Source organism: Galeopterus variegatus, unplaced genomic scaffold, assembly GCF_000696425.1.
Source record: "Galeopterus variegatus unplaced genomic scaffold, G_variegatus-3.0.2 Scaffold1529, whole genome shotgun sequence".
Taxonomy (NCBI): Eukaryota; Metazoa; Chordata; class Mammalia; order Dermoptera; family Cynocephalidae; genus Galeopterus; species Galeopterus variegatus.
In genome coordinates this window covers 191465-202886 of record NW_007727640.1, presented here as the reverse complement: position 1 = coordinate 202886, position 11422 = coordinate 191465, and the positions used below count along the sequence as shown (strand labels likewise).

The window sequence follows — 11422 nt, the reverse complement described above, 5'->3', positions numbered from 1 at the left end:
GGGTTGGCTAAAGCCTTGTTATGACAGCATTACTGCTCACTTTTCCTTCTGCCCAATTGTGTTTACCTCCCTTCCCCACAGGTGTTGATCCCCAGAATACCTCCTGTGCTAATATCTGAGGCCTGTTTCCCAGGAACCCAGCCTGTTAACAATCTTTAATCCAATTGGCACTGGCCCAGGCATTGAGGTAACATCATGGTATCTAGGACCAGCAAAGGAGGATTTCAAAGCTGGTCTTGGAAAGAGAAGGGATGGCATATGGTCTACTTCTATGGAATATCAAGACTTTAACAGTAGTGCTCTTCCAGATAACACTGGAATGAACAGATTCTACTTATGTATTATTTCATTTGGATAAATCCTGAAGAATTGGGTTATCAAGACTTCTGTGAATTTTTATGAATTTTTTTCCAGAAGTTTGCCAATTGACAAAGCCACCAACAATGAATGAATACCACTCAGAATCTTCTTTCTTTTCTTTTTTTTGAGAATCCAAATGTCTTTTATTAATCCAGATATTGACATATGCAAAAAATATATTACAATGTAATTTTTCTCACTAATTATATTGTTTTAGAAAATATATCATTTCTTTATTAAAACATACTATAGATGTTAATATTAAATGATTTATTATCATTTTTACATTACAGAATTTTTAATACACCTGTAAGTAAAAAGGAGATGGAAAGAGGTAATATCAAGTATGCCACAAAATTTGCCTGGTGATTTAAATGAATCCCATGTTGTCTTCTAATATCAGTTTCCTCCTTCATTTCTAGTAATAAGAATACTTTTTAAAAAATCCATAATATTACTTAAGCCATTGCTGCTGAGAATAAACACTACAGTTTCTAACTTCTTCCATAGCTAGATGTGGTTACATGTTAGGTGTGTGACTACGTTCTGTCCACTGGAATGTGAACAACCAGTGTGGGAAACTTTCATCATGTCTTTAAGAGAAGGGAGCATACTTTCCACTTTGCCTTTTCCCTTTCTGATGGGAGGGATGAGATCGTGTTGGAAAGCTATCTTGGATAATTAAAGATGAGAACAACATAGCAAGGATGGCAGAGCCAGAAGATAGAAGGAGCTGGGTTCGTGACACTGTGGAGCCACCATTCCAGCCCCAGACTACCTGTAAGCTTCTCTGTTACATGGGAGAGAAGTTAAAATCTTTCTCGTTGAACCATCAATATTATGGATCTCTCTGACAGCAGCTGGACCTATATCATAACTAATATACAACATCTGTCTTCTCACTCCATCCTGACAACAATCCTTCAGCAATAGTTATTTTTGTCATTTTAGATATTAAGAAATGGACGGTTGCAAATATTAAGGAATTCACCCCAAAGTCACATAACAGGAAAGTCCAGATTAAATCCAGGTGTTCTGATTGGAAAACCCATGTTTTCTCACTGTTCTTTTCCTGAAGAATTTATAGTCCTTTTCTGGGATGTGTTCCAAAACCAACAACCAGTTCTCCAATTCTATGGACACCAACTGGATGTGCTACAATTCAGTTTTGACACCATGTACCTGGAGTTAGTGTTAGATCCTATAAATTAAAGGCTTAGTTCCATAAGACTGTCCCCACTTCAGTTGCCATTTGTACTTTGGACTGATCAGCTATAAATCAGGATTTCCCATGACCCCCTCCTCAGATTGTATAATTTGCTAGAATGGCTCACAGAACGCAACCAAACAGTCTACTTACTACTACTGTTTTATTATACAGGATACAACTTAGGAACAGCTGAATGGAAGAGACGCATAGGGCAAGGCATGGGGAAAGGGATATGGAGTTTCCGTGCCCTCTCCAGATGTGCCACCCTCTCAACAGCTGATTGACGTGATCACCAATTTGGAAGCTCCTCCCACTTCCCAGAGGTTGGTGGATGAGGCTGAAAGGTCCAACCCTCTAATCACTTGGTCTTGCTAGTGACCAGCCCTACTCTGAGGCTATCTAGGCCCCTCCCTAAATCATCTCATCAGCATAAACTCAGGTGTGATCACAAGGGGTTCCTATGGGTCATAAAAGACACTCATGTCACTCAAAAAATTCCAAAAGTTTTAGGAGCTCTCTGCCAGGAACCGAGGACAAAGTCCAAATATATTTTACATATAACATCCCTTTGTAGGCACCTAATTTTTAAATCTCTACCTTGCTGATGATATTAAAAGATTTTATATGCACTATAAATCACAGTAATCACATTGTTAAAGATGTAGAAATAAACATATTTATGCCTTTTCTCTCCATATTTATATCTTTTCTGCCTTTCCTGACAATATTTTTTCTGACTGCTGAGCAAAATCTGTATGAAAGTTATTTTGGGGTAATCTTAAGTTGTTTTTTTTAATGGTTTTAGTACAAAGTAAATTTGATCTAATGAAATTCACAAATGGGTAGTAATTTCTCTCCATATTTATATCTTTTCTGCCTTTCCTGACAATATTTTTTCTGACTGCTGAGCAAAATCTGTATGAAAGTTATTTTGGGGTGATCTTAAGTTGTTTTTTTAATGGTTTTAGTACAAAGTAAATTTGATCTAATGAAATTCACAAATGGGTAGTAACAGTCACTATGTGCAAAAGTGTGATGAAATCAAAAACAAGACCCAGTCCCTGTCTTCAAGTTGCTTACAGTCCTGTGGGATCAATCAATAATTTTAACTTAATGCAGATGATGAGATATATCATAGACAGGTACAGAGTACTAGGGGATTTTAAAGTAAAAAAGGCTACGCAGTGTTTGAGGCCAGGAAAGCTTTAGAAATTTGGTGACTTTTAAGATGAACCCGTAATTATGGGTAGGGTTTTGCATAATCAAGATTTTAATTTTCTAGTTTTTAGTGACAAAATCCCAATTCCAACTAGTTGAAACAAAAATAGAAAAATGGATGATGAGATATATCATAGACAGGTACAGAGTACTAGGGGATTTTAAAGTAAAAAAGGCTACGCAGTGTTTGAGGCCAAGAAAGCTTTAGAAATTTGGTGACTTTTAAGATGAACCCGTAATTATGGGTAGGGTTTTGCATAATCAAGATTTTTATTTTCTAGTTTTTAGTGACAAAATCCCAATTCCAACTAGTTGAAACAAAAATAGAAAAATGTGTTGACTTAACTAACCACAAAAGGGGTATCCTGCTTCAGGCACAGTTGGATCCAGGGTGTCTAATGATGCCCTTAAAGAGCTACTTCTCCATTTCTTGGCTGTTTTACCCTGTGTTGGCTTTGTTTTCAGATGGGTTTATTTTCTGTAGAGATAAGAATGGACACCAGCTCTCTCAGACTCTGCTCGTTACCAGCTTCATCACTTCAGCAAAAAGAGAGTGCTCTTTTTCTGATAAATCCAGAAAAATGTACAGGCAGATCTTTGATGGGAGAGGTATGGAGAAAATGCCTACCTCTGGAGTGAAAGATAGACTAAACCCTACAGAATCCATGGATTGTGCTTGGGCAGGAGTGGTACCTCAAAAGAAAAAAGGGTGCTATAAAGCTGAAAAAGAGAAGAAGTGGATGCTGGGTGGCTGTGAATAACAAGATGTTCATTACAAGTTTCACAGGTGCAGGTGAAGGATGGAGAGGGGTTGCAGGAGGAAGCTAGAGCCTGAACAAAGGCATGCAGATAAGATAGTATAGGAAGTCCAGCTTGGCAAGAAGATTAGGGAACAGAAAAAAATAAATTGGAAATATGCTGAGGAAAGACTTGACAGTCAAGAGAAGGTGTTTGTGCCCAATTTTAAAGGCACTGGGGAGCCAAAAAGGTGCCCGTAAAAATCATCACATATTAAAAATGTGGTATTTCATCAGGTGTAATTTAAAATCAATTCATTTTCTTCAAGGGTCTACAAGGTATGTAGTTATATACTTCATTTACACAGCATTTATTTTCAATTAAAGTATATAAGCTTGCTTGAACTGCTATTGGGGAAAGGTTTACTACATTCATTGAATGCATCTGTCTAACCCTGCTTATTAAATTTCCTCTTGCATGTAACTTCAGGGTTTGGCTGAAATGAAAAATACATATTAGTATGGGCAATTCCAGGTGGAGGACCAGGGAACGCTCAGAGATAAATAAAAAGAATGCAACCAACCATGAATCCTTAGACCTGATGGGCAATTTACAACCTTGCCACTTTAAGACACTCATTTATTCTTCTGTTAAAGTTGTTCTCTCAACCTTAGCACAGACTTTGGAGAAAGAAATGTGTTTCGTTATAATAATGATCAAAAAGTCCTCTTGGAGGAAATAACTTGCTGATGAAGATTGATTTCTTGTTGCCTTCCTCTCCTATTTTCTGTGTGTCTTCTCTAAAAACACATGTGAGAAAATGGTTGACCAGAGCCCAGAGTAATGGGCCACAAAATTTCCACTGGAGGTCAACAGAGGCTGACCTAACCTGGTTTTAGTGGCCTCCCTTCACTGTAGGGTTTCATGAGGAAGGGCTTTGCAGACAGTAAAACGGTGCACGTGAATTCATTATCATCATCTCAATGGCCAGGTGAGACCCTTGAGGTGGGTCACTGTGGTTCCTATTATACTGACAGGAGGCAGTGCAGTACTCTGATGGCTAGTCCTCGGGCTCCTCCACAAGATAGTCCTGAGTTTTTATTACTTAGCGTGACTGTGCCTCCATAGCCTCATCAGTAAAAGAGGATAATAAAAGTATCTGTTTATCTAATAGGGCTTTGGTGAGGATTAGATCAAATAAAAATGAATAAAAAGCAGTTAGTTCATTGTTGCAGCAGGACCGACTCATCCTAATTTTCCTGAGTTTCCCAATTTTAGTGTCTGGAGTCCCATATCCTAGGAACACTGTCAATCCTAAGCAAACCGGGATGGTAGGTCAGCCAAGAGACAGGATCCCAGACGACTCTCTCAGAAATATTAGCTATTTTTATTTCAGAGGAGAAACGTGAAGATTAAAATACTTAGCATGATGTAAGGAACACAGGCATCATTTTAAAAAGTCATCGTTTATGACAAGAGAATGAAACCTTTAAGATTCATAGGTAAGGCTTCAACATCCAAATCCTGTACTTTTTCTATGGTGCTTTTATTTATTCTTTTACTTGATTCTTCATTCATTCAATCCATCCCTGCCCTCATAGAAAATAAAATTTAGAACACAGACATTTAATAGTTAACTTACAAATATTTTAAATTACCAGTATTCTAAATAAATTTGATGTTACTGACCCATACTGGTAGGCAATTGCTCATGAGCCAATTTTCTAGAGATTTCCATCAACTCAAATTTTCCACTTGGGACCACGTTTTCTTGCAAAATGGGCACCTTGGGGTTTGCAGCACATGCTTGGGCCATGGAGGAGGAGAAAGTTAATTAGCATGAGATAACTACATTTGGTCTGGTCAGTGGGGTTCCTCTTTTTATATTTTAATGGAGTATGTAGGTGAAGATTGAAGTCTCCTAACCAGGGGAAGGCCTTCTATGACCCATACAGGTGAATCAGGTTTGCATTTGGTCAGCCAAGAGTAAGGAAACATGAAAAGACCCAAGAGTCTTACATTTCAACCCCTACTATTCCCATCCACAAGAAAGGAAAAATAGGCTTGCCAAATATGTTCCCATTACAGTACTGAGTAGTCTTTTATTTTCATTTCAGTAGAGCTAGGAAATTCAAAATCAGTCACCTTGTCCAAAATATAGTAATCTTTTGGTATTATATTTATGATAACATCATAGGGAAAGTGGATATTTCATCTAGGAGCTGGGGCCATCACAGGGAGACTGACTTTGTTCAGCAGTACCATGTGAATAAACTTTCTCAAGCTCTGTGCTGGGTTAAAATGCAACTTTTCACCCCCACTGGCATGGCAGACTGAACAGGGAAGGCAACCTCTAGCAAAACAGGATTAGATTTCACAAAAAGATACGGAAAGGGATACAAAATCTCTCACCGTGTCTCCTGCAAAAATCAAAGAACAAAAGAGCCAGCGGCCATTTCTTCAAAGAAGAGCCTTCTTTGGACCATTTCCACTTAAAATCGACTTATTTCTTACATCAAAGTTTAGGTAGTTGGTGTTTAACAAAATCTTTACAAAGTTAGATGTTTTACTTTATGTTTTATAGGATGTTATTCAGGATATGTTATTATGTTATTTTAGGATATGTTATTTAGGATACATTTCAGGGAAGATTTTTAGGTTCTTAGATTCAGTAGGAAATGCTACAATCAGGTCCCAAGAAGAAAATAGTGTTTAGTTTTGGTCTGGGGCCCAACTGGGCCAGACAATTGGGAGATTGTCAAAGGACAGTGGTTTTGTGGCATCAAGTACCAGGGGGATGGTTTGAAAGAATGGCCTCAAGGGTATGTCAGCAGCAGCACTTCTATCAGCATTTTCCTTTCCTTTCTTTCTTTCTTTGTTTTGAAATTGCTGCAAGTCTGCAAGTCTATTTCTTAAAGGAATTTAGTGCAAAAGTTGTGCCCCTTACTATTCTGAGATCTTGCCCAAGATTTGAAAACATGCCCAGTGCAGATGTGATCTGATACTTCAAATGAAGAAAATAACGTCAAAAAATTCTTATTCTTGGTGGTGTAGGCTGGGGAGTGTTAGAGAGGAGCCACATCTGTTTTTCTTTCTTTTTTTAAAAGGAAGATTCTTTGTTAATCAGACATCCTAGCAGGAAAGAAAACAGGAGAGATCTTGTCATTGCTAATCTATCAGAAGTGTTATGGGCTGAATTGTGTCCCCTCCACAATTCATATGTTGAAACTGTAACTCCCAGTACCTCAGAATGTGATTGTATTTGAACACAGAACCCTTTGAAGAGGCGATTAAGGTAAAATGAGGTCATATGGGTGGACCCTCATCCAATATGACTGTGTCCTTATAAGAAGAGGATATTTAGACACAGAGGAAAGACCAGGTGAGGACACAGCGAGAAGGCGGCCATCCGCAAGTTAAGGAGAGGGGGCTCAGAAGAAACCAAACCTGCCTACACCTTGATCTTGGGCTTCCAGCCTCCAGAACTGTGAGAAAATAAATCTCAGTTGTTTATGCCATCCAGTCTGTGGTACTTTGTTATGGCAGCGCCAACAAACTACTGTATTAAGTCAAATCACTATTTCCAGCAAAGGATGTTGCCAGTGGTGCTTGTTGCTCTGTGTTTGGTGAGAGGAACAGTGGTTTGCTTTCCATATCTCTTTGCTATACTTTCTTAGCTATCTTTTAAAAGTGCATATGGAACTCAAGGAATTTAGGTTTCAATAAAGTTATTTTTTGGTGGGAAGGGAACTGAGAATGTATATCAGTCACATTTATTAATTTGAATGCATTTTTATATGCCTAATAAAATTCTCAATCATGTATGGACTATAGGATACTTTAAAAATGAAAGAATATTAATATTTTTAAAAAGACTTTAATTTCTTTTCATGGCCTAACTTGGGTTTCCTTTTTTAACTTAAAAAGACAGTGTAAGTTTTGGTTTTTGTTTCCTTCTAACCTATGTAAGTTACTTTAAATGTCCAAGTTCAACCTCAGAGTGATTAAGACAAATTTGCCATGGATGGAATAAAGTGCAGCTGTTTAAAAAGAATATACCAATACCAAAAAAAAAAAAAAAAGAAGCATTTTTAGTGTTGACCAAAAAAGTGATTTAAAATCATTTTATGTATATTATTACTGCAATTATGCATAATTGTATGTAGCATATGTATATTATAATTACATGTATCGTTACAATTACATGTATCGTTTAGGGTGTTAAAGAAAACCCTAAACATAGAAAAATTACTGTAAGAAAATACACTGAGCAATGATTACTTTTGGGGAATGGGATCATGACTGTGTCCTCTCCCCATCTTGTTTTCATTTTTGCTTAAATCTCTTTAATAAGCAGGTATTACTCTATGATTAAAGAAAATTATTCATCCCAAGTGTGAAAATGTCCATGAGTTCATTATACATTACTGATTAAATGAGTTGACCACCAGGTGTAAACAGCTGGCATAGGGCTGGGTACAAAGTATGAGCTCCGTCAAAGTTAGTTCTTTCTTTACCTATGGATCAGACTAATTTCCCACCATACAACAGGACACAGGTGTCCCAGGGAGAGCTAATGATATTCAATTGTAACTACCAGACACACAAAACCAGGGGTCAACAAATTTTTAAAATGTGGGTTAAGAGGTAAAAGGAGGGAGAATACAAGTTTCAAAATTAGTAGAATTTAATCTTTTTTAGTAAAATTTGTATTTTATATTCCTGAGTGGTAGACTTGCACTTTGCACATTTGTTTGTTAAGAATTTATCAATTATATATTTTTGTGGAATTGCAAATACCATGGATGCCCCCCTTTCCAAAGAAGAAAAGATCCTCTCCTCCAGAAGGATGGGTGGGAAAGTAAAGAACATGTTACAAGTTAGAACAGTACACTATCTTGAAGTTTCAATCCCAAAACATTCTATAGGCATTGTATACAGTTTTATGTGAAATACTCTTTTGGAACAATTGAAATAAGAGAGTCATTTCTCCTATCAGGGAGCCCTTGCAAGTTGACTCAAGACCTTGGGGGCAAATATCTAGGTGCTATGAAATTATTTAGCACATGTGGCTAATTTCAGTAGAGGGACTGAAAATGGGACCAGCAGGCACAGAACTCTGCTTTTTTTTTTTTTATCTTGCTTCTCTGCTTCCTGACCCGCCTCCTTCCCTAGGGGGGAAAAAAATCCCCAGGCCACTTTTGGAACAGCTAAGGAAGTTGTGTAATGAGAGGCAGGCAGGAAAGGCTGTTGACTCTAGGAAGGGATTTTCGATATGGTCTAGCCAACTATAGAATTTAGAAATTCTAGAACATTTTTTTGCAAAGGTACCGGGAGGCCTAGAACCCAACAAAACATAAGATATATTGCCATATGCAGTTCGAACCTTTGCTCTCCCTGCAGAGGGATGAATACTGTTTCTCATCTGACATAATTCTGTCATGTTCTCTGTGGAGTGGAGCTATAAGCAACTGGAGAAAAATCTCTGATAGACTACTCTGTGAGGATCACGAGTCAGTTGTATTCCTGGATTCTGAGCTGAGTAGTTCCTTCTCCAATGAACAAAGTGCTTTATTTTCCACTTTCATGCAAGTTGACCTGAAACTTTAGGCCTAGGCCAAATTACAAATATACCCTACCAGGAGTTGGCCTTGCTAACAAATTCCTAACTGGAGTCCCATTTTACTAAGGCCTAGCTGGACCTTACAGCTGCAGGAGGACTCAAAGTAACAATATGAGCTTTCATAGCCCTGCTATTTAAGATTCTTTCTCTCAGACTAAATAAGCAAAACTGTTCCCAGACATCCATCATGAGTATCACAGGCTGACTTACATATCATATAACTGAGAACGGGGTGGTTCCATTCGTTTAGGCTTCCTGACTGTGGTTAGCAGCATCTGCTAATACTAGAAATGTGTTTTGAAGACATTGTATCATTTGGCCAAGAAAATGGAGGGCCAGATGGCTTTGAAAGAATATTAAATGGCAGAAGGCTCCTTTGGAATACTTAATTGTTTCTAGAAATCATGCTTATAGTTTTTACATAGTGTCCTCTTCAGGACAAAACTTTGCTATTTTATCCCAACCAGAGACAATAAGGAAGATAAATAATTTCAGGATGTTTTCTAAAATAAAAATAATGAAAAGTATTTAAACAGTGGTAAATATAATTTTGAATATTTTTGATGGCATGGTGGTTAGGATGTTTTATCTTAAAACATGTTCTGTTTTATCAGAGAAGGCATAATATTTACTGTTAGCTTACAGCAATATATTCCTATGTTGAAGGAAAAGTTTTGAAGACTACAATGATATCCTTGGCTCATAATTTGGAAACTTAAGGATGCATCAAGAGAATTCAAAGAATGAATGTGGGCCTTTACTATGCGTGGGATTAATAAAATAATGTACAAAAGATTCTTAGAAAGATGCCTGCACATTTTAACTGTTCAATAAATTTAATTGCTATTACAATTATGAATGAGCTCTAGACTCAGAAAGTCAACTTATTTGACATTTCCACTTGACTATCTCACAGGCATCTCAAACGTGACACATTCAAAGTTGAGATTTTTATATCTTCCCTGTTGGAGATCTGGCTCCTCCCACATTTCACCCCATCTTAGTAAATGACACCTCACCTTTGCTCAAGCCGGAAATCTGTAGAGTCATGCCCAATACCTCGCTCCCTTCACCACTCTGTATTAATCTATCACTAAATTCTCTTCATTCCATAGTTTAAAAATTTAGATTTCTCTGCTTACCTCTATCAGTATCGCCAAACCTCTTGCCTAGGGTTCTCAACCTCTGCACTGTCAACATTTGGAGCCACACAATTCTTTGTCCTGGGCATTGTGGGATGTTAGCAGCACCCCTGTTCTCTCTCCACTGGAGAGAGTGCCAGTAAGATTCTTCCTCCACAAAAATGTCTCCAGACATTGCCAAATGTCCCATGGGGGCCACAAATCTCCCCCAGTTGAGAACCTCTGATCCAGTCCAAATTACTACCATCTCCTACTTCGATTCCTACAAAGCCTTCTTACTCGTCTCTCTCCAGTAAGGATAAGACACTGCCTTATTCCCCTTAAAGCCTTTCTCCACAGAGCAGCCAGGGAGGTCTTACGTGAATCTCAGCTCATGTCCCAGCCTAATCTCTTTGCCTGCTTCCCTTTACACTTAGGAAAAATACTTTCAACTGTGTTCGTCTTCTTGGAGTCCTGGTTCTCTGTCCAAGCTAAACTTGTACATCTTCCTCATATGCTCCAGCCATGGTGGAATTCTTCCCAAATATAACAAGCCTCTGTGCACTTCAGCACCTTTCTGCAGGCTGATCCCTGTCTGTAGTGCTCTGCAGCCTGACTCGACACTTGTCCACCTAGGGGCTGCCTGTTATTTTCTATCACAGGACCCGAGTTGTTTCAGGCAGTGCCCTCATTACAACTTGCAATTGCACATTTTTTATCTTATTTTTGTTGTCTGTCTCATACTAGACTATACATTCCTTGAAGGTAGAAGCACGTCTTCAGTATTCCTTGCTCTATACCAGCACTGCTCATACTGTCTTGTACATAATAATCAGTGCATATTCATGGAATAAATGAATGATGAATGAATGAAATATAAAAGTAGTTTTGGTTGGAAAGTGCTTTCCCTATCCTTCGCACTAGAGGGTGCCAAATGAAATAAATAAATAATTTTTTTTAACAGTATTTGGGAGGTTTGAATGTTCCTTTCCCATGATGCCATTTAAAGTTAGTAGCTCAACAAGTCATTCTTCTCCCTTCATTGTGGCTATCGGGTTCAAAGAGTTGTGCTAATTAAATGAGATATGCCCGCAAAGTGCTCACACAACAATGCCAGGCAGTCAGAAATGCTCAGGAAGTGCTAATTATTAT

At 38.0% G+C, this 11422-nt stretch overlaps 1 protein-coding gene across 1 annotated transcript in view; it reads left to right on the top strand.

The window, feature by feature from the left end:
* The first annotated feature begins 1067 nt into the window (after positions 1-1067).
* The window catches only part of LOC103594321, a 129433-nt gene continuing 119078 nt past the window's right edge, over positions 1068-11422 (top strand). The window contains exons 1-2 of the mRNA XM_008577538.1: positions 1068-1140; positions 1827-1893. Of these exons, the coding sequence (XP_008575760.1) occupies positions 1068-1140; positions 1827-1893 (140 nt within the window). The remainder of the gene's footprint in view (positions 1141-1826; positions 1894-11422) is intronic.